Source organism: Aphidius gifuensis, linkage group LG1 (assembly GCF_014905175.1).
Source record: "Aphidius gifuensis isolate YNYX2018 linkage group LG1, ASM1490517v1, whole genome shotgun sequence".
Classification (NCBI taxonomy): Eukaryota; Metazoa; Arthropoda; class Insecta; order Hymenoptera; family Braconidae; genus Aphidius; species Aphidius gifuensis.
The window spans coordinates 1,409,718-1,433,494 of NC_057788.1; the positions used below are offsets into that span (position 1 = coordinate 1,409,718).

Consider the following 23,777-nt stretch of genomic DNA (forward strand, 5'->3'; position numbering starts at 1 on the left):
ACAATGATGATTGACAGAATAAAAACTCAAATATCCTCCCAACAAAAAAACAAACAAAAATAAAAATACTCATTTATAATTAATTAATTAAACAAAAAGAAAGAAAAAAAAAAAAAAATTATTCAAACCTCAAGTTGTAATGATATTTACAAATTATTATTTAAAAAAATAGAAAGAAAAAAAAATAATTAAAAGCTAGGAAGAATTACAGATTTGAAAATAAAAAAAAAAAAAATAATAATAATTAATATTATTGTTTTTACACAAATAAAAAAAATAATTGTCACGAAAAAAAAAAAAAAAAAAAAAAAGAAATTTGTTCTGATTAATTTTTTTTTCTTTTTATCAATGTTTTACAGTTAAATAATTATTAATTATTAATTTATTAATTAATAAATAATAATAAATAAATTAGTACTTGTGTTTATGTCTGTGTTTTCTTGGTGGTGTTGGTGGACTACCAAGACGATGTTTAACATTTGTTCTTGATGATGATGATGATGATGATGAAGATGGTGGTGGTGGTGGTGACATTGATGGTGATCTTGCACGTCTTTTTCTATCACTACGATCACTTCTTTCACTACCAGGTGATCTTCTTGATAACCTTGATGATGAAAATACTGGTGATGGTGATTTACGTATTCTTGGTGGTGATGGTGTTGTTGGTGCACGTTTTTTATATGGTGATCTTGATCTTCTTCTACTACGTGGTGATCTACTACGTGATCTATATCTACTTGTTTTTAATTGTGGTGAATTTGGTGAACCACGTCTTGATCTATCACGATAATGTGATGATGGTGAATCTGGTGATGTACTTCTTCTTCTATCACGTCTTTTTTCATCATCTCTTTCAACACTTTTACTTTCTTTTGTGTCTTTTTCACTCTGCATTGCATACTTGAATTAAAAAAAAAAATAAGATTGAAAAATCAAATCAAATATTAAAAATTAATGAAATCAAATAAATTAATTGTATTATTTACCTTTCTAATGAGTTTTTTTCTATAATGTTCAACTTGTGATTGTATTGTCATACCAGATTTAAGTGATCTTCTTCCACTTTCTAATTCATCTTGATATTGCATTGTTTTAACTTCAATTTCACGTAAACGTGTACGTCTTTCTTCATTATAATCACGACTTGTTGAATCAATACTAGTATCTTGTGAATTTGAATCATCATTATGTTCTAATTCTTCCCATTTACTTGTTGTCATTGCTTGTGCTTCAACTTGATCTGGATCAACTGTTTCCCATCTTGATGGTACAAAACCAGCAGGCATTGTTAATTTTTTATTATCATTATTTTTATTACGTGAATTATTACGATTATCATCATCCATTGGTATACCATCAATATCATCATCCACTATTACAAAAATTATATATTAAAAAATTAAGTTAAAATGTAAAAAAATAAAATTCAATTAATTGTATTAATTTCATACTTGGTATTCCATCAATGTCATCATAATGATTTGTTGGTTGAGGTGTTAATCCAAGTTTCATAGCACCTTTTAATAATGCAGCACCATCAAGTGGTACACCATCAAGATCTTCATTTTGATCACCATCAATATCTGATAATGGTGCACCATCTAAATCATCTTCATTTAATTTATCTGATTCATCATTAATAGCTAATCCTAAAAATGTATTTTGTAATTTTGATAAAAAATCACGTGGATATACTGTCCAATCTTCCCAAGCTTTGAACATTCTCATAACACGAATTTTAAAACCTTCAGCTTTTAAACGACCATCAAATTCTTTATGTGCTTGATGTACTTCACTAAATATATTCATCAAACGTGCTTCAAAACTTAATTAATTTAAAAAACAAAGAAATTAATTTTTTTTTTTTTTTGCATTAAAAATTATATTAAAATGAATAAATTAATTAATATTTATTAATAAATATTATTATATAAACTCACGCTTTTCTATATATTGTTGCATTTGTCATTTTAACACCACAATTATGTAATATATCTGATATTAAATATAATCGTGCAATTTTTTTATTAACTGGTGTTTGTAGTATTGATAATGATTCAGATATACAATCACATATTTCTTCAGCAGCTTCAGCATGTTCAATACAAAATATCATAACTTCAGCAACTTTTAAACGTTCTGGTGTTATATTTCTTAATAAATCTTCAAGTCTATCACGTTGACTATTTGATAAACTTCCTCTTCTTGGTTCTTGTTTTTCTTCAATTTCAACAAGTTCATCAGGCATACCTTGAGTCCATGGATTCATTGGTGGTGGTCGCCAAACACTTCCACCTTTGAACATTCTAAAATCATCAACTTGCCATTCTTTTTGACAATCACCCTGAAGTATTGAATATAATTTCCAACGATAATACGTATGAGCTGGTGAATAATTTTCAAATAAAAATCTGTCAAACATAAAAACAAATTAATTCATCATTTCTTATTTATTATAATTATAATTATAATTTTCATTTACCTAAACATTGGATTACTTATTTCACGATTCATGATCATTGCTTCAAACATTGGACCTTCTCTTATGACAAATTCAACCATTCTATGTATCAACATGACTAAGTTCCTATAATTTATAATTTCATTATAATAAAAATACACAATTAAATATAATTATCATTATTTATTATTGGCCCTTTGAAAGATGGAAGTCTCCATCGATGGACTCGTATTTATAGCGAGTATTAAAAATAAATTAAAAATATAAAAATTCACAATGTCAAAATAATTCAAATAATACTTACAATTATTTTGTCAATTAAATTAATAAGAATAATTGTTTTTCTTTTTTTTTTTTTTTTAAATGTATTAATGATTGAAAATAACAAAAAAAATAAAAGTAATATGAAATAAATATAAATTTAAAAGAAGATGTGATAATTGTAAATTTGTTATTTTGGAAAAACAAAGAAATACCTTTCCGTTGGAATAACCACTTTGACAACAGCATTCTGCAATATCTGTCAAGGTCCAGATGAGACAAACAGATTAATTGATGAATCATGGCCAAATGTTGATGCCCAATATGCCAATATGCGCCAACGAGTGTACGTACGCCGACAAGTTCATTTATAACACAATTTTTAAATGTGGATTAGATTAATTCATTTTCTTCTTGTTAATTTGTTTTTTTTTTTTTTATAATAAATATCCATTTTTTTATTTCTTCAAAACACTAGTGTCTTTATTTTTTTTTATATTAATATCACTTTTTTTTTGTTTTCAACTTACCAATATTTATTTATTGACACTTTTTTTAAATTCAATCAAACAATTAATAATTGAAGAGAATTTTTTTTTTTTTTTTGATTTGTTTAAAAATTAATTGTTAAATATATATAAAAAATAAAAAAAATATTCTTTTTTTTTTTTTATTTCTTACATTAGTTAATAATTTTACCTTTTCAAAGTTTTCCTTTTCCTCTGGGTCCGCACTCTGGAGATGGCGGATACGTGGTATCTGAGATTACGTATCAAAACATGGTTATACGATTCCAATAAATTATCAAAAAAAAATTTTTAATTTGTCGATGATTATTATGTTGATTTATAGAAAAAAAAAACAAAAAAAAAATGTATAAATAATTTAAATATTTTTTTTTGTTCACTTGATAATTGTGACGTTTATATTAATTTTAGAATTTAACAAAAATATGGTTGCTGGCAACTAGTCCATCGGAGACTTCCTCCTCTAAATGCTCGTAATCTCTTTTTTTTTATTATTAAATTAAACTCGCGAGTTATATTTTAATTTTTTTGTTAATTAAAAAGACAATAAAAAGAGTCTTGTGTTAATGATAAATGAAATTAATTAAAAAAAAAAAAACGATGTGTTAATGTTATTTTTGAATTTAAAAAAAAAAAAAAGAGAGAATCATCATTAAAGCCAAATTTAATTGAAAAAAGTGATTGAGCTTTATTTTTTATATTTTTTTTATTTATAATAATACCCTTAAAATGATTTAACTGTGATACCTTGTGTCTGTCACGACGATGTGGTTGAGCATTGAATGGAAGTCCTGATGGTGGTGGTGGTTGAGTCAATTCCATAAGTGCTGGTGGTACGTATATTGGATATGGTGGTATTGGAACACTTTTACCCCAACCGAGTTTCATCTCATACTGCATTATATCACGACCTGTATCATCAAACAAAAATAGTTATTAACACTATTATCATTAGCAAAATAACTAATTGATTCATCTAATTTTATCACCAATTAAATGATGAATCTAAATTAAATTATGTTTGAAAAATTAACATACCATTTAAATTTTTAAGAGCACGTTCACCATCTTTACGACTCATAAATGCAACAAAACCACAATTTCGTTGACGTGCTTTTTCTTCATCACTTCTTGGCCACATTATTTTAATACTTGCCAATGGTCCAAATTTACCAAATATTTCCATCAATTGTTGTTCAGTTATCTATCAATTAAATTATAAATTTTTATCATTCAATTTAAACTTAAATAATTAATTAAAATAAAAACAATACAAACCTTTGGATTTAGATTACCAAGGTATAAATTTGTCGTGTTTGGATCACCATTATCAAAAGAACCATCTAAAAATTTAATCAACAAATATATCAATTATTGTTTCATCATTAATAATTAATTAATTAATAGTAATTATTGTACCTTCAACTGATTTAAGTGCAGCCATCATTGGATCTTCACTTTGTGTTGATATAACAGTTTTAACAACACCTTTATATTTATGTCGTTCTTCTCTTTCTTCTTGTATCATTTTAAGTTCTTCTTTAAATAATTCTAAATTACTTTTTTTTTTTTCACCTTCTTTTTTTTTCTTTCCAAGTCTATCATTTTTTCTATCATTTGAACCAAGAAGTTTTGCATATTCTTGTGCTTGTTCAGCTGATGAACGACTATCAACAAGTTCAGATAATTTCGATTGTGGTTTATATAATTTTCCTTTTTCTCTAGTATCTTCTTGTCTTTTACCAGCATCATATGTACCAGCTTTAACCCATACTTTACTTGTTGTTTTATTTGGTGTTTCTTGAAATGTTGCAACAAATTCTTCAAATGCTTGTGCTGCTGCTTGTTCTTGTTCTTTTTTTCTTTGATCTTCAACTTCTTTTTTACTCATTGGACGTTTACCCATTGTACCAATTGAAAATGCTTTGAGCTTTTGCTCAGCAATTTGCTAATAATAATAATCATAAAAATAATAATAATAATAATAACAATAATAAAAATACACGTCAGTCTTTGTATTGTGATGTTAGTTAATATAAATTGATTATTTTTTAATGTTGTTTAACTTATAGCAAATTTTAATTTCAATAAATACCTTTAATATTGCTTTATCTGCCATTTTGATGGTAAAATAACACAATAAATTAACAATAAAGCTAACCTAAAAAATTTTTTGAAGATGCATCCTTCAATAGAGAAAGATAAAATATAAACTGATTGTTTTGATGGTTGACCGTGTTGGAGGATGTCGCTGTAATCAATTATTATTATTATTTGTTTTTTTTCTTTGAATTGAATGTTGTTGTTGTTGTTTTTTATAAAAAAAAATACAAGTGGGAATTATTATAAACTAGATTAATTAATTATTAAATAAAGAGGATTTTTTTCGCAATTATTTTTTAGTCAATAATTATTAATTGAATCTAAGAAAACAATTTTATATTAATTTTATTTGAAATTATAAAATGGAAAAATTTAAAGTTTTAATTTGTTAATAATAATTTCGGGTGTTGTTATTAATAAAAATATAAATTTTTCAAATTTAATATGTATTTTATTTTTTAATTATACACATGGAAATATTACAATTTTAATAAATGCATTTGATATTATCGAATTTTGCTCAAAAGGCACAATCGACTAAAATTTATTATATCTAAATCAGCTAGATAATTCAGTTTCCAATATTATTATAATTTTAAATTTTTGTATATAAAAAAAGTTGAATAAATTATTGAAAAAGATTAAATATTATAAATGAAGAAAAAAAAAAAAATATAAACAATAAAATTGTGATAACAAAAAACATTGACCACCAAAAGATGAAATGAAGAATATTTTTTTTTTCTGTTTTTTCTGTTTTGCATTCACTTTTTCAGTGAATAAATAATTATTAATAAATTTATCAGGATATATTTAAGTTGTTAATTTTAACCACACATAACTTGACGAACAAATTCTTCGTAATTTATGTTACCCTGGGAGTCTTCATGTCCAGCAAGAAGTGTTTCAACTTCTTCGTCACTCAATTTTTCGCCTGTATAAAAAAACACAAAAATAAAATTAATAAACATTTATTTAAATAAATAAACAAAATAAAAAAATTCTTTTTTTTTTTTTCAATTATTAATAAGTAAATATAATTTAAGTTTAATCAATAAAAAAACATACCAAGAGTTGTTAAAAGGTGTCTCAATTCAGCTGATGAAATAAAACCATTTCCATCTTTATCGAAATGACGTAATCCTTCAATAAAATCATCAGCAGTATCAGAAGTACGTGCTTTACTTATTGCCTGATATATTGGTAAAAAAACTTCAAAACTAACACGCTCATCTGGTTTATGTTGATGAGTAAATTTTTTAACATCTGATTCTGTTGGATTTTGTCCAAGTGCACGTAATGCATCACCAATTTGTGACACATGAATTTTTCCATCACCACGACTGTCAAATAATTGGAATGCCTCATGGAATTCTAGTAGAAAAAAATTATTAAAATTATTATTACTACCTCAACAACAAGCTTGTATTGTTTATTCAAGTTTTGCATCAACAAAATTTTAGCTCATTATTAATCCAGTATGATAAATCAATTTTTTTACTCCAAAGAAATTCACAATAAATTACCATCCATTGATGAAAGCATTCTATTTGTAATTTCTTGATAACTAACATACCCGTACATTTTAAAAATAGATAAATAAATAAATTTTTAAACAATAATTATCTAAAAGAACTGAAATCTTCACGATACAAATTCAAACTGTCTTTGTATTTTTTTTCTACAACTTAAAAACTTGCAGAAAAATAAATAAAAAAGTTGATCTCATCGAGGGTCAACAAGGTAACTTAATGTATATGTTGTAATTTTTTTTTTTTTAAATAATTCCTTTTACAGTAAAACGTAAAAGGTAATGTTTAATAATTTCAACTAAATATGTTGATACATGAAGAGAGGGACTGGGGCGTGTTAAAAAAGGCAATGACAATCTTGACCTCAATTAAACACACCAAGTAAGCAAAAAAATAATAATATTATTTTAAAAAAAAAATTATGTGTCTCTTACCAGCCAATTGATCCTCAGAATATGATGCCTAAAATTAAATTAAATAATTATTTTAGATAGAAATTTTTTTTTTAATAATTGTGATGACACATTATAACCTCAAAATAAATTTTTACATTTTTTAATGTTAAAATTGACTCACCATTGTTAATGTTTTTATTGTTTTTTTATATTATTTAACAAATTGACGTTTGTTATAAATTATTGATAATTATTTTGTTAATTTTATAATATTTGTTAATTTTTTTTAACAAAAAATCTGCTGCTCCTGCTTGTAAATGTCTAAAATGTTTTTTTTTTTTTATGATCTTTTTGTATTTTTTTTTTTTTTTCTTGGTGACGCACTATTTGTATTTTCCAACGCCAGAGGCTTATCACATGAGTCACCTGAATTCCAGTGTCTTCCTTTCACCTAATATGGTAATTTTTAAAAACAACAACAATTTATTATTGATAAAGTTAGTCTATTTTTAAAAAAACATTTATTCAATTTAAAAAAAAAAATTAATCAATTTAATCAATTGTAAATAAACTTGTGTTTTTTTTTTTTTTAACAAAAACAACAACAATAATAATAATAAAAAACAACAATGTGACTGGTGGCTCTACCTGTAAAATATTTGCATTAATTTGTTTCAATTTGTTTATTTACATTTGACATCAACAAAAAATAAAAAATTACTCCAAATTATTCATACATAAATTAAATTTGTTTACATAATTATTTGAATTGTTTTTATTTATACACTGAGATTTTATTTATTCGATGTTAATAATAAATTAATGTAAATTGTGAACAAAAGAAAAAAAATAAATTAAAATGGTGTTATTAATGGTGAGCAATTGATATAATAATAATTACAATTATTTTTTAAATTACAGAGGTAAAAATTTGTACAATTTATTCATCTGTTCCATCACCATGAAGGAGAGAACATATTGCATATCTTAATTGTACTGCTGGTGTAAATGATGTGTCATCAAGTGATTCATTCGTCATTGGGCTTGTATATTTACCACATAAAAACCACTCATTGATTGCTGCTTTTTCATAAATAAAACCATCTGTAAATTAAAATCAACAAACATTTAATTATCAAGTAATACATGTTATTGGAAAAATTGTGGTAATTTTTTTCTACCAGAACATTTAACTGGTTCTCTCATAATTTCATGTGTTATTGGACAAAGAAATTCATGTGGTATATCAACATCTTCAATATTATCATCATGATTTGAATCTTGTTTTTTAAGCCAGTACAAATGTTTTTTAAACAATTCCATTATCTGCAATTAGATAATTAATTAATAATATAAAGCTAACAAAATAATTATTCAATAATTACTTGTTCATCTTCATATATTTTTAATCTAGCAATTAATATTTGTTCTGGTACTGATAGTAAAAGTCTTCCACTTAAATGCATTGTAATAACTTGGCTTTCTAAATTACCAAGATTAATTTCATTTAACCATTTAATAACATCTTCAGTTGTCCAATCAAGTACTTTACGTTTATTACTACGTAAACGATCAATTAAATTACTTTGTGATACAAGTTGTTGTGGTAAACGCCATACTGCAATTGTTTTATCAAGTGCACCAGTTGCAAATAATGATGTATCACCAGAAAAATCACAACATGTTACTAAACTTTCATGATGCTCCAAAACATGAAGACAAACACCAGAATTCTAAAATTTAAAATCATTATATATTTAATATTAAATAATAATTATTGAAAAACTTACAACACTCCATAAACGTGCTGTTCTATCAGTTGCAACACTTCCAAGTATTTCACCATGCATTGGTGCAAATTTAACATCCATAACATTACCACCATGGCCATTTAATACACGTCTTTCTCTGTATGATATTGCACTAACTGTTCTTGATCTATCTGGTGAATAATCAGACTCAAATGTATCACTACTTTCTTCCATTTGTATCATTATTTGCCATAGTTTTACCAATGAATCATTTCCACATGTTGCAAGTGCATAACTTGATGAATATCTGTCTGCTGATGCTTGTCTCATTCCTTAAATGATAAAAGAATATGCATTTGTTTTCTTTTCATATGCTTGTTGAGTTAATAAATACCAGGTACAAGAAATGGTGATGATGCTGCACTAAAATCACAACCTTGAACACCAAGATCATGAGCATCAACAACAATAATTGCTGATGAATCAGCTTCAACAGCAAATATTCTCCATGTACCTTCACTACAAGCTGTTACAATATACTTTGAATCTGGTGTAAATGCAAGAGCATTTACTGAATCAGCATGTCCTTCAAATGTTCTATAATTATTTAATTAAATTAATATTATTAATTATTTAAATTAATTATATATTTATTTACTTTAGCTCTTCCAATGTATTTGTATCCCAAAGTGTTGTTTTTTCATCATCACCAGCTGTTGCTATTTTAGAACTATCTGGTGACCAACGACATACACGAATACCAGAACCAGAATTAACAAATGATCCTCTTGCTTGTTCACCACTCTATTAATTTTTAAACATTTTAAATATAATATAAATTAAATTTTTTATTATTTAATTTACCTCTGTATCCCAAAGCATTGTTGTACCATCAAGTGAACATGATGCAAGCATATCACCACATGGACTAAATTCAACATAATTAACACTATATTTATGTCCATCAATTGGACTAAAAGTTTTTTCATTAAATTTCATTTCAATTGTCATTGTTTCTTCATTTTTTTCTTCTTCAATTTTCCATACTCTTACCATTTTATCACTACAAAGATACAAAAACAACAACGAAAATTTAATAAATGTATAAATATAAATTAGTTTATGTAATCAACGCACCCTGATGCTGATGCCATCATTTGATTTCCATGAAATCCAACACTATTAACAGCTCCACCATGATCATCAAGAGTCAATAATAAATTAACATCATTTTCTGATGTTTCAGCATAACGTACACAATTTTTTTCCTAAAATTAAAGGTACATATGTAAAAAAAAAATAATTCAATTAAATAAATGTTGATGATTTTGATATAATTAGCTATACTTGTTGATTATTGTCATTGTCATTGTTGGCATGTCTTGTTGGACTACAATGTTTAACAATACTTGAATCAATTGTTAAATTATTACCAGTTAAATCCCAAACAATAACACTACGATCATTTGAACCAGTTGCAAGTAATGTACCATCACGTGAAAATGCACAACAAGCAACATATCTTTTATGACCAACTAATGCTGATACCATTTTTCCACTTTCCTAATAATATTATTGTATTAATGTTTTTTTAATTGATGAATTAATTAAGTTACTTACTGTTTCCCAGATGACTGTTGTTTTATCAAGACCACTGCTGGCAATGTATGAACCACTTGAATTAAATCTAACACAAGTCAATGCACTACTGTGTTTTTCTAATACTTTTGATAATACTAAACTTGCCATTGTTGGAAATAATTCATTTTTACCCTGTACAACACGTACTTCCCATAATTTAACATAATGATCATTACCACATGTTACTAGTTGAAATATTTTCTCTAATATTTCAGCATCTGTAAAATTAAATTGAATTTTTAATTATAAAATTTAATTAGCTAATTGAATTGTATTTATTTGTTTTACTTGAAACTATTATTTTTGATGAAAAATCACTGCTAACAACACCAAGATCATGTGCATCATCAACAGTTGCAAATACATTAATTGTACTTGTTAAATTTGTAACAGCTGAATCAACAATTTCATGTACTGAAAAAAAATTTAATACACCAAATGTACATGTTGTTAATAGCCAATTTGAATCTGGTGTAAATGAACAACTTTGTACAGCTCCTTCATGTTGTTGAAATGATCTTTAAATAAAATTTAAAAATATAAATTATATATTGTGTTTTTTATTTTTATTTTTTAATATTACCTTATGAGATTTCTACGAACTAAATCCCAAAGACAAACTTGTCCATTGTCACCTGATGTTACGAGAAATGTTGAATCTGGTGAAAATTTACAAACACGTACTGATTCACCACCAGGTTGTACCATTGTATGAATTTTTGAGCCAGTCTTAAATAAAAGAATAAACATAATTATGTAATTATTATGAATAATGAATTTGTAATTTTTTAAATTACCCGCAAGTTCCATAATTGTGTTGTGCCATCAATACTTGAAGTTGCAAGCATTGTTGATTGTGGACTGACTTTAACACATGTTACACCATATTTATGACCCATTAATGGTGAATATGGTAATTCAGTGTATCCAGTACCAGTTTGCCATTCCCATACTCTAACACGTTTATCTCTAAATAATTATAATTAATATATTAATTGATTAATATTTAGAATGAAAATGAAGACAGTTTATGGAGGCAAAAAAAAAAATAAAAACTTATATTTATAAATCGTGGAAATAAAAATATTTCCAACAGAAATTTTCATGAAATTATGCATCTATAATTTAATCAATAGTTCAATATAATTATCTTTAAAATTTTGAGAATGAATTTCAATTATTTTTATTTTTTTTGCAGTTTTATAATTTGCCATTACTTGCAGAAAAAATTTATTATTTTTCGCTGCGGGTCATATTGGTTAAAAAAAATATTTCTAAATAAAATTTTCATGAAATTATTGTTCTATTATTTGAACAACACTTAAATATAATTATCCTAAAAGTTTTAAAATTTAATTTCAATTATTTTTATTTTTTTTTGCAATTTTTCGTTTTTCTAAAATTTGCTATTTTTCCCAAAAGACATCATAATATAAAAAAAATATTTCTAAGAAAAAATTTCATAAAATTATTGTTCTAATATTTAAACAACACTAAAATATAATTATTCTAAAATTTTTACAAATTAATTTTAATTATTTATATTTTTTTTTTTCAATTTTATAAACAGCTAGAACCTCCCTGCGAAACCGTGGGGTTTTCGATGAAGGTTCTGCTAATGAAAAAAACATTTCTAAGTAAAACTTTCACAAAATTATTGTTCTATTATTTAAACAACACTAAAATATAATTGTCCTAAAATTTATATAAATTAATTTAAATAATTTCTATTTTTTTTTTACAATTTAACTAATAAAAGAAAAAAAAATAAATAAAAAAAAATAAAGAATAATATTAAGCAATAAAAATAAAAATAATATTTCAACTGAATAAAAAAATGAAATAAAAAATGAAATAAAAAAAGTAATATATATATATAATTTACCCAGATCCAGTAACTAGAATACAATCACCAGCAAAATCAACACTATTAACATCACTCTGATACATTGTCAAAACTTGAAGTGGATGAACATCCTCCATCATTGTTTTCATTGTTACTGATTTTAATCAAATACCACTCACTTATTATTATTTTTTTTTCTATATTTTATCTGCAAATCGAAAAATATTAATAAATAAATTATTTGTGAATTTATTTGCCAACAATATGCATATGCAAACTAACGTGGTAATTATTGTCATTTTATTTATCTCTGCAATTTAATATGAATAAATTATATTTATTTTATTATCATTATCTCTTTTAAAAATATTGTGTACGTTGTTTTTTTTTTACTCATTTTTAAGTTAAGTATTCAGTATTGTATTATTGCATTATTCAAATAATTTTTAAATATATATATATACAGAAAAAAACCACGACATTCGTCATACTGGCTCAATGAGGTATAAGAAAATTTTCTTATACCTTATTTTTTTTTTTTTTTATTTATAAAATGACACTGACACTAGTTTATCACCCTCTATATTTACATACCCTTATAAACTATTTTTTTTTTTTTTTACATTATATCATCAACCCCTAATTTTTTTTCTTCTTTTTTGTAATTTTATTTATTTATTTATACTTTTTCTATTTTTTATTTCTTATAATTATCCATTTGTTTTTTTATTTTCCAATTTTATTAATTAATTTAATTTTAATTCTGTTTGTTGTAAAAATAAAGATAATAAATTAATTAATTAAAAAAAAATAAACGAAATTGAAAAATTAAAAATTAACAGAATTAAAACTAAATTAATTAATAAAATTGAAAAATAAATTAATTGATAATTATATAAGAAATAAAAAACTTTAGTAATTATTTTTCATAGAATTTTATTAATTTAAAACACAATTATTACATTTGTTTATTTTCCTTTTGTTTATATTATTTTTTTTTTCCATTTTATCTAGCTAAAAAAAAAAAAAAAAACTTAAGTTAATAACAACTTTTTAACATTCAAGATGCATGATGATAATAATACATATAACTATTTTATTTATTTTATTTTTCAAATCGATTATGAAAATAAATTGTTGTTCGTATATTGTGTGATTTTTGTGTATTTTTTTTTTAAATATTCAATGAATACTAAATTTTTAATGACGATGATAATGATGATGAAGGGTCAATGAAATAAATATTATTATTTTTATCGCTAACGTCAAACCTAATAATACGTTTGAGTAAAATTTTATTTAGGGTATGTTCATTATGTTTTTACTAATGTTAATAAATTTACATTGTCATTGTTATGTTTTTTTTTAGTCTTATTTTTATTTAAAAATAGACATATTTTTATCAAATTTCGATTACTTGTTATGTATATTTATTTTTATTGATATATATATTTATTTATTTTTCATGTTTGAGGATCGATAAGCATGTGCGACAAACGCAGTCGAATTATCGTCACCTTTTTTTTTTTTTTTCTTGTTAATTTTGTATTGAATTATCGCTTTACAGTATTTTAAATAAATTTGTGTTTGTGAATTTACAATTTGAGGACATTAAAGTTTTTAAATGACGTGGAGGTTTCTTGAATGTTTATCGATTTTATTTTTGAAAAGTTGTTAAACTTTTTAAAATAAATTTAAATAAATAATATTTTCATTATTTTTTTAGTAAAGTGAATTAATAATCTACAAAAGAATAATTTAAAAAATGCATTAACTAATTAAAAAAATTAATAAACAAAGACAAAGCTAATTAATAAAATTAAAAAAAAACACTAAAAACTTATTAACAATTATAATGTCAAATAATTTATAATAAAAAACTTCCTTTCACTAATTTAAATTACGTTATTTAAATAAAAATATAAATAAAATATAATTATTATTCCAAAGAATTGATTTACTTACCAAAAAATTAGCAAACAATAATTTAAATTTAAATCAATTTAAATTTTCATAATTAAAAACTGTATTTATTTCGAAATATATTTTTGTATTGTTTAATGAATTTAAAAAAATATTTATCTATTTATTTAAGTTATATTAATGTCATGACAATGACATCGATGAAGCATGTATATTTTTATAAAACTAGAATATAAAAACAACCGTTCATAAATAGATACATCGTCAAACTGTTCCGCGACACCTGTGGACAATTGTCCACCAGGTAAAAATATAAAAAAAAAAAAAAAAAACAATATAATATTTATTGACCTTATGTGTGCTTTGATGTATGTCATCCTAAAATCGATATAACAGGTGTCCAAATGACAATAGCAACCTGAAAAAAAATACACAAATATAATATTTACCCCAAAAATTCATCAATTAAATATAAATCATATTTCCCAACCCAAAAATAAACCAAACAAATTTCAATATACAAAAAATATTTAATTATTTACTATGTTTACTTTACCAATAACGACTTGGATAATTAATTTCAAATTTAAAAAATTAATTAACATTCGCGGGAAAATTTAAAAATTAATTTTACCATTTGTCGGTCAAGAAAATTTGCCCCACCCCCTCTCGCGCCACATCACACAAAAATAATTTTTTAAGGTTAATTGAAAAAGAAATAAAAAAAAGTGTCAAGTGTGTCACAATTTTTATTTTTTTTTTCTAATTGTGATTGTTTAAATAATTAATTTTTCATAATGTTATTACTAAATAAATAATTAACATTTAAATTTCAATTTAAAAATTAATATTTAATATAAAAAATTACCTCGTCTAAATAAATACCAAATTAATTATTATAAAAATAAAAAATTGCCGGTTAATCGGCAAAAAAAATCAATAATCATGCTCTTCAAAATTCAATTGATTATATTATCATTAATAAATTTATTAAAATTAAGTTTATCACAAGAACCCGATGGTGTTTGTGGTTTTATAAAAAATGAATATAAAACTGAAAGTTTAGATTACAGCCAAGTTGAAGTTAAATTGTAAGTAAAAGAAAAAATAAAAAATAAATCTATTATATAATCATATTGATGATGTAGCTAATTGATAACAAATTAATAATTTTTCTAGGATAACATCATCAGGTAGTACAAAGGCTAAAACAGTTGCTCTTCCAAATGGCTATTATTTTTTGTCACTCGAACAAAAAGGAAATTACACATTAAAGGTAACAAAAGCAACAAAAAAATAATTTATAAAATAATAATTATTAATTAATTGTAATTGAATTGAACAGGTTGAGCCACCACCAGGCTGGAGTTTTGAGCCATCAATGGTACCAATAGATTATCAAGGTGATAATTTATGTACTGACGGTAATGATATTAATTTTGACTTCAAAGGTTTTGGTATAACTGGACATTTAACAACAATTTCAAATAATAAAAATGTTATTTATGGACCTGCTGGTGTTAAAATAACATTGTACAAAGAAAAAATACAAAATGACATGATTGTCGGTGAAACCATAACTGATAATGATGGAGTATATTTTTTTACACCAATACAACCAGGTAATTATATTATTACTGCATCACATGATGTATGGAAATTTGATAAATCAACATATAATGTCATTGTAAATAAAGGCAACACAGAATTACCAGATGGTAGTCTTGTTGTATTTGGTTTTGATGTTTCTGGTAAAGTTATTAGTGATGATGATCAGCCAATAAATGGTGTGTCATTGATACTTTATGGTAATGGTAAATTTAAAGATTGTTTAACTGATAAATTATCTGGTTTTGATAATTATCTTTGTCATGTTAAAACAAATAACAATGGTGAATTTAAATTTCCATCATTAACAAATGGTGATTATAAAATAATACCACATTATTCAAATAAAAATACAAAATTTGATGTTCAACCAAGTGAATTGTCATTTAAAGTTAATGGTAAAAGTGTTGTATTAACAAAAAATTTTAAAATAACTGGTTTTACAATTGGTGGACAAGTTTTAATGTCTAATTCATCAAAAAAAATACCAGTTGCTGATGCTAAAATATATATATCAGGTAAACATATTGCAACAACAGATAAAAATGGTTATTATTCAATTGAAAAAATAAAATCAGGACAATATACATTTAAAATAATTGCTGATAATTTACAATTTGATGTTGAAACAATTGAAATAACAACAAATTCACCAATAATACCAATAATTTATCCATCATCATATAAAGTATGTGGAAATGTTAAACATTCAAGTGAAAATAAACAATCAATACGTAGTGTTATTGTTGAAAATTCAATGGCAACATTTCATCGTGAAATAAATACTGATTCAGATACTGGTGAATATTGTTTATATTTAAAACCAGATAAATATCAATTTAATGTTGTTGTTAATCATAATGAAAAAATTAATGGTCTACAATTTTATCCATTACAGCATACAATTGATGTTAGCACAATGCCAATAAACAACATAAATTTCTCACAATTAAAAGCAACAGTTATTGGTACAATTGAATGTATGAAACAATCATTAATAAATTGTATGGAAATATCAGTAACATTAAAAATTCTTGATGGACAAATAATTAAAACAATTAATGCAATAAATGGTAAATATGAATTTACAAATATATTACCAGGTCATTATGAATTGTTAATTGATAATGATATTTATTGTTGGGATAAATCAAGTCAAAAAATATCAATAACATCAGAGCATGCAATTGTACCAGTATTTAAACAAACTGGTTATTCAGTAACATTTTTATCATCACATGATACTTCAATTGAATACGATGATATTGATAATAAAAATAAAAAAATAACAATAACATTGCCTGCTGGTAGTACACGTAATTGTGTTAAAAATTATGGTGAATATATATTTACACCAAAAGGTTGTCATATTTATCAACAAAAAACATACAAATGGAATACAAATAATCAACAACCAATAATATTATCAGCAATTGAACATCGTCATAAAGGACGTATTGTTGTTCCAATTCATGGTACAACATCAGAAGCTGATAAACAACATGATATTAAAGTTAATGTTGTTATGGAAAATAATAATAACAAAATAATACCAACAATTGTTAAAAAAGTTGCAAATCAAGGTGTATATCGTTATACATTTGAATTTAATGGTAAATCAGATACAACATATATTATAACACCAATATCAGATATAATAATATTTAATCATGCATCAATTAAAGTAATTGGTAAGGATGATTGTAATGATGATGTTGCAACATTTAATGGACATGTTGGTATAATAATATCTGGTAGTATACAACCACCAATGGATGATGTTACAATTAAAATATTTGGTAATGATAAAAATGTACCAGTACATACAATGATAACTGATAAAACTGGAAAATATATGATTGGTCCATTAAGTAGAACAATTAATTATACAGTAACTGCTGATAAAATTGGCTATACAATAACTGGTCCAGATGCTAATGGTGTATTTTTAGCTCATAAACTAGCTGAAATAATAATAAATGTCATTGATGATAATACAAAATTACCATTAAATGGTGTGCTATTATCATTATCTGGTGGTAATAATGGTAATTATAGAAAAAATAGTATAACAAATAATAATGGACAATTGGTATTTAATAGTTTATCACCAGGTGATTATTATTTACGTCCAATGATGAAAGAATATCAATTTGATTTATCATTAAAAATTATAAAAATTAATGAAGGTGAAACAATGAAAATAATATTACATGGTAATAGAATTGCATTTAGTGCATATGGTATTGTTAAAGCATTGAATGGTGAAGCAGAAACTGGTGTAACTATTGAAGCAATATGTAATGATAAAAATTGTAATGTTAATCAAGAAGAATCAATAACAGATAGTAATGGTATGTTTAGAATACGTGGTCTTGAGCCAAACTTTAATTACATTATACAATTAAAAAATGATGTACAATCAAATTTACATATACAACGTTCTTCGCCATTATTTGTTGATGTATTTATCAATAATAATGATACACATGGTATTGAATTTGTTGTATTTCATCCAATATCACGTAGTGATGTATCAATTAATATTAAAACAAATAAACCAGAATATTATCGTACGCTGAAAATTAAATTATGTCGTGAGGATCAACCAGATACACCAATTTATACATCAAGTATTGATCAAAGCTCATTGTCATCATCGAAATTTAGTAATAATTATAATCCAGGTTTTTTAATTCATTTACCATCGTTAAAATTAAATAATAAAAAATATTTTATACAATTAGAAAGTACATTGTCCAAGGCAATATTTAAATATAATACAATACCAATTTATTTTAATGCAAATGAATCATTTAAAGGTATTGATGTATTATTTAATGTTGAACGTAATATTGATAATAATGATATGAATCAATCATCAATAATGGCATTGCCACTTATATTAATTGTTGCAATTGCATTTTTAAAACGTGATAATTTAGTTAATTGGTTTAATTTAATTATTGTGCAGTTTAATAAAAGTGTACCTGTTAATAAACCACAAGTTGTACAAGTTGCACCAATTGATCCAAGAGCTGATGATATTATTGTCGAACAAATTATGAATATCAATAAACGTAAAGTTAAACCACGTAAAGTTTAAATTTAAATAGTCAATTTTTTTTCGTTTTTTAAAAGTAAATTTTTGTAATTGTCATTTGTAATTTGTCTTTGTCGTCATTTACATTCAATTTTTTTGTTGGAAAAAAATTTTTTACTGCCAGATTTATTTGATAATTAAGAAAATATTAATATCGTTTATTTTTTTTTTGTAATTGTATTTCTTTTTTTTTTTTTGAATTATGTATTTCATACAAAATTATTGTACATATTAATAAAATATCTATATGACAGTATTTTTATATTTCGTTTGTTTTATTAATAATTAATTTTTTAAAATTTGAAAATTACTTATTGTTTTAATTTGAATATAAAAAAATTTTAATATTTTAAAATTATTTATATGATGAAAAATTCCTGTAAAAATAAAAGAAAGTTAATTTAATTTTATGGTTTATAGATTTTTTTTTTATTGAAACTTACTACTGGATAAGTTTTATAAAAACAATAATTTATATTGTATGCAAGATCACAGCTATCAGTTCCCTCTAAAAAATAAAATAATATTTCAAAAAAATATATATATACAGGTATAAATATGTATTAATTATAACTTACTTGTATCTTTGCAGGAACTAACAAGAACTTTTGATTTTTCTTTCAAACGTGGTGGAGTCATTATTAAAAATTTTTTGAAATCCATTTTTTCATCGGTTACCTAAAATAATTAAAAATATTCATTTGACTATTAATTAATTAAATACTTAATTTCATGCTTCGAAATTTATTTACTAATCCTAATTGTTGAGCAACACAATATGAATAACATCCAAGTTTTCTGTCTTTCACAAAAAGACCTTTAACAGCTAATTCAATCAATTCTAAAAATTAAAAAAAGAATTAATTTTTAATTTAATAGTTAATTTTAATTTATAAAATTATAAATTAAAAATATACCTCCATTAACACCACTTTTTTCTATGCAATATGCACGAAGATCTTTTGAAAATGATTGAAATTCTTCTGGAATTTCCTGAAATAAATAAATTAATTAATGAAAATATACAATAAATATAATTTTATAAAGCTTATAATTATTTATTAAATTAATTTATAACAAACATACACCAGCAAAAACAAAAAATACATATAAAAAATTAAAAAAACAGATGGAAATAATTTTTTTATTCATTTTAAGAATACTTGAAACTTTGCCAACAATACTGAATGTTAATTTTACACTGTGGCAAAATTTCAAAAGTCAGTATATTTTATAAGAACGACAAAAATTACCTAATAAAGAAAATTACTTGGAAAATAATAATTATAAAAAAATTGATTGATGATTGAATATCAATGAGTTGAAAAAAAAAACTTTTACATATTTTAGTCAGTGATTGTTTATTTATTTATTTTTTATGTTTAATTATTTGACACGAGATGGTAAATTTAAATGAAAAAATATTTGTCATGATTGAAAAAATAGATAAAATAGATAAATGACTTTTAAAAATATTATTTTTTGTGGTATTTAAAAATGTGCATGCTAATATTATGTAAGATTTTAATTGATATCTCGATTGTATAATTTTAATAACGAACTTTGACTTGGTCTCTATTTTTTTGTTTTTTTTTTTTCTTAAAATTAATCATTTTGATAATAATAATAGTATTTTATTTAGTTATTTGGATTTTTTGTAAGTCAAAATTTAACATGATACATATATTATTTAGTTTTTGAAAATTTTTTGCATAACAGCGAAGACTTTTAAATTTAAAATCAATATAATCAATGTTTAATGAGAATATATATTTTCAAAAAATAAATAAGCATATATTACTAATTTTTTAAATTAAAAATAATATTATAATGATTTAAATAGAAATAAGTTTATTACTTTTTTTTTTGCAGATTTAATAAATTGAAATTTATTTGTTATTTTTTTTTTCAACTTGAATTATTATTTTTTTATTTATTCGTTTTTTTTTCTAAGATACTAGACAGGCTAGATTCGGAGAAATGAAATATATCGAATGAATAAATTTTATTACTATTTATTTTATTTTTTTTTACTTATCAATTAGATGGTGATAAAATTTTAATTGAATTCTTTTAAAAACATGCATCAGTTATATTTTCTCGGTAAGGTATTTAAATAAAATTATTTATTGATTTTTTATGTTTTATTTATAAAAAAAGATACAATAAATTATTCAATTTTTAAAGACAAAGTCATATTATACAATTGACATATTATTTACAAATTGTAAAAAAAAGTGTACTTTGATTTCGCAGTCAATACAGCAATTCAAAAGAAAGATATATTAATCTTATAGTAATTAAAAACCAAATCACGAAATTAAAAAAAATCATATAGATGTAAATTTATTCTATTTAGTTTTTAAACTATTTTCCTTCTCCTATTGTGAAAACAATAACTGCCATCGGTCAGCTCTAGACAATCGCTCTCATATTTTTTTTTTCTCTGTTGTCAATCAAATAGAAATTCTCCCAAGGAAACGCATCGTTAGACATTGTCGAAATTTTTCAAGCAAATAGACTCAGGCTTTAACTACTCCAAAAAAAAATTACCATAAGTATATTGAAAACAAAAACAAAATTGATTTAAAAATGTCAAACGACAAAATAAAAACTTAAAAAATTATAAAAAAAAATTGATTTATTAAATTAAATAAACAACTTTTAATTTTTTTTTTTTCAAAATACAATATACAATAACAATTTATAAACAATTAAAATTTATTACAGCTGAGTTCATTTTTTTTTTCCATGTTGATTGTAAATTCCATGAATGCCAATTAGTCGTTGTCAAAATTACATGATAAAATAATCCTAAAAAAAAAGCGAAAAAATCCACAATTAATGAATTGATGAATCAATAATAATTATGAATTAGTAATTAATTATAAAATTAATATTATTATTTTTTTTTTGGTAATAAATAAAAATACTTTGTGAACTTACATCAGGAAAAGCTTCGTAGAAACATTTGTGAAGATTGAAAGATAATTCACAAAGATCTTTACCAGCTGTAAAAAAACAAATAATATAATATTGTTATTAATAAAACAATGTTAATTAATAAATGCTAAAAATAAAAAACATTATACGAACTTGTTTCTTTGCACTTTTCAACCATTACTACTGCTTTTTCTTTCATATTTGGTGGAGATAACGCTAAGAAACCTTTAAAGTTCAAACCTTTTGGAGTCATCTAAAAAATTTAAACAAATATTAATTAACAAAAAAAACAATAATTTAAATAATTTGGTATATCAAATAATTACCAAACGAAATTGATCGAAAAGACAACGTAAATAACATTTTAATTTATCATCTTCAGTAAATTTTCCAAGTCCAACTTCATTTACCATTTCTAAATTCGAAATATATATAAAAAATTAATTTATAACAAAATTAATAATTAAATTTATTTATAATTAAAATATAAAATTGTTTTTTATTATTTATTTACCATTAGTTGTTCCACTTTCAGCTAAACAAATTTTTCTAATTTCCGGTGCAACATCTTCAAATTCTTTTGGTACTGGCTATAAATATTAATTTTGTTCATTTAATTTTTAATTATTATTAAGTTAAATAAATTCATACTTACACCAGCAGAAGTATAAATTACCAAACTGGTAAAAAATAAAACAATCAACATTGCTTTTGTCATTTTTATAAATTAAAAATATTGACGAAGTTAACAGCAACAATTTATTGAAAATACTGATTCAAAATTGCAAAAATTTTATTATTTTATAAGGCATCATCAGCAGTTTTTTATAAAAATTCATAAATCTCGAATGACTAATTAAAAAATAATAATAATAATAATTTAATGACTGCGGAAATATTATAATGATGTTGACAGAAACAGGAAAAATATAATTTTTTTTTTTTTTCAAATAAAGATATTTAAATATCTTTATCCATTTAAAAATCATCTAAATATTTACTCGAAAATTATATAAGATATTTGACGACAATATCGTGATACTTTTGAGTAAAATAATAATATATATTTATAATTTTTTATTGATTGTTTTTATTTTTTTTTCAAATAAAAATATGATTTATTATTACTTAACAATTTTTTTTTTTTAAATGAATTTTGTTTGATTTATATATTAACTATAATTAATTCAATTTGAAAAAATATTTATCATTGATTTAAAGGAATGTTGAAAAGGTAAAAAAAAAATGAAGGTTGTATATTTTCCTATTTTGCTATTTTATTACAAATTTTTTATTATCAATATTCAATTGATTTATGATCATGTTTTTTTTTTTTTTGCCACTAGCGAGGACTTTGTATCAGTATTTATTACCTTAATAAACTTTTTTTTATCGTTACAAAGTAAAGAGTGTATAAAAAATATAATTACAATGACGTTGATTCCATAAATAATATTCATTTAGAATATTTTAAGGAAAACAAGCTATAAAATTGTAGCAAATATTTTAATTTTCTTTTTTTTTTTCAAACTAAAAAAACAAATGAATTATTTATTGGTACAAATTCATCAATTAATTATTGTGTCTTGTTAATTTTTTTTTTTTTTTTTTTTTGCTATGAATAAAAATAAGAATAAAAAAAAAATTGTCTTGATTGAATAAAAAAAAACTTGTTGGAAA

General features: G+C 23.0%; 6 protein-coding genes across 7 annotated transcripts; 1 reads left to right on the forward strand and 5 right to left on the reverse strand.

Moving 5' to 3' along the window:
• Positions 1 to 324: 324 nt before the first annotated feature.
• On the reverse strand, positions 325 to 5,460 carry LOC122860780 (U2 snRNP-associated SURP motif-containing protein). Its single transcript, XM_044164757.1, has 12 exons — positions 5,348 to 5,460; positions 4,672 to 5,200; positions 4,531 to 4,595; positions 4,291 to 4,456; positions 4,000 to 4,163; positions 3,425 to 3,484; positions 2,941 to 2,984; positions 2,486 to 2,590; positions 1,944 to 2,414; positions 1,455 to 1,828; positions 990 to 1,375; positions 325 to 903 (listed from the first exon to the last, which is right to left on the reverse strand). Exons 1-12 carry the CDS (start codon positions 5,369 to 5,371, stop codon positions 412 to 414), a joined length of 2,880 nt encoding a protein of 959 aa, XP_044020692.1. The 5' UTR covers positions 5,372 to 5,460; the 3' UTR covers positions 325 to 411.
• On the reverse strand, positions 5,348 to 7,876 carry LOC122860781 (myosin-2 essential light chain). 2 transcript variants are annotated; one of them, XM_044164760.1, is made up of 4 exons: positions 7,464 to 7,876; positions 7,322 to 7,349; positions 6,424 to 6,729; positions 5,348 to 6,289 (listed from the first exon to the last, which is right to left on the reverse strand). In XM_044164760.1, the coding sequence occupies exons 1-4, from the start codon at positions 7,464 to 7,466 to the stop codon at positions 6,183 to 6,185; spliced, it is 444 nt and encodes a 147-aa protein (XP_044020695.1). In that variant the 5' UTR covers positions 7,467 to 7,876; the 3' UTR covers positions 5,348 to 6,182. The 2 variants fall into 2 exon arrangements, with proteins under 2 accessions (XP_044020695.1, XP_044020693.1); XM_044164758.1 differs by lacking the exons at positions 7,322 to 7,349; positions 7,464 to 7,876 and adding an exon at positions 6,882 to 7,026.
• Positions 7,877 to 8,222: 346 nt separating this feature from the next.
• LOC122860782 (WD repeat, SAM and U-box domain-containing protein 1-like) lies at positions 8,223 to 12,669 on the reverse strand. Its single transcript, XM_044164761.1, has 14 exons — positions 12,560 to 12,669; positions 11,472 to 11,643; positions 11,258 to 11,403; positions 10,963 to 11,192; positions 10,654 to 10,892; positions 10,381 to 10,596; positions 10,171 to 10,301; positions 9,898 to 10,096; positions 9,692 to 9,837; positions 9,428 to 9,630; positions 9,073 to 9,365; positions 8,668 to 9,015; positions 8,464 to 8,608; positions 8,223 to 8,386 (listed from the first exon to the last, which is right to left on the reverse strand). The coding sequence occupies exons 1-14, from the start codon at positions 12,667 to 12,669 to the stop codon at positions 8,223 to 8,225; spliced, it is 2,742 nt and encodes a 913-aa protein (XP_044020696.1).
• A 2,479-nt stretch (positions 12,670 to 15,148) lies between these two features.
• LOC122860783 (nodal modulator 1) lies at positions 15,149 to 20,282 on the forward strand. The gene is made up of 3 exons (XM_044164762.1): positions 15,149 to 15,534; positions 15,623 to 15,719; positions 15,789 to 20,282. The coding sequence occupies exons 1-3, from the start codon at positions 15,389 to 15,391 to the stop codon at positions 19,155 to 19,157; spliced, it is 3,612 nt and encodes a 1,203-aa protein (XP_044020697.1). The 5' UTR covers positions 15,149 to 15,388; the 3' UTR covers positions 19,158 to 20,282.
• LOC122860784 (general odorant-binding protein 69a-like) lies at positions 19,280 to 20,383 on the reverse strand. The gene is made up of 6 exons (XM_044164763.1): positions 20,241 to 20,383; positions 20,072 to 20,147; positions 19,907 to 19,995; positions 19,733 to 19,832; positions 19,598 to 19,662; positions 19,280 to 19,531 (listed from the first exon to the last, which is right to left on the reverse strand). The coding sequence occupies exons 1-6, from the start codon at positions 20,304 to 20,306 to the stop codon at positions 19,514 to 19,516; spliced, it is 414 nt and encodes a 137-aa protein (XP_044020698.1). The 5' UTR covers positions 20,307 to 20,383; the 3' UTR covers positions 19,280 to 19,513.
• Positions 20,384 to 21,439: 1,056 nt separating this feature from the next.
• On the reverse strand, positions 21,440 to 22,870 carry LOC122847815 (general odorant-binding protein 83a-like). The gene is made up of 6 exons (XM_044145670.1): positions 22,753 to 22,870; positions 22,612 to 22,687; positions 22,424 to 22,512; positions 22,251 to 22,350; positions 22,088 to 22,165; positions 21,440 to 21,444 (listed from the first exon to the last, which is right to left on the reverse strand). Exons 1-6 carry the CDS (start codon positions 22,813 to 22,815, stop codon positions 21,440 to 21,442), a joined length of 411 nt encoding a protein of 136 aa, XP_044001605.1. The 5' UTR covers positions 22,816 to 22,870.
• Positions 22,871 to 23,777: the final 907 nt, after the last annotated feature.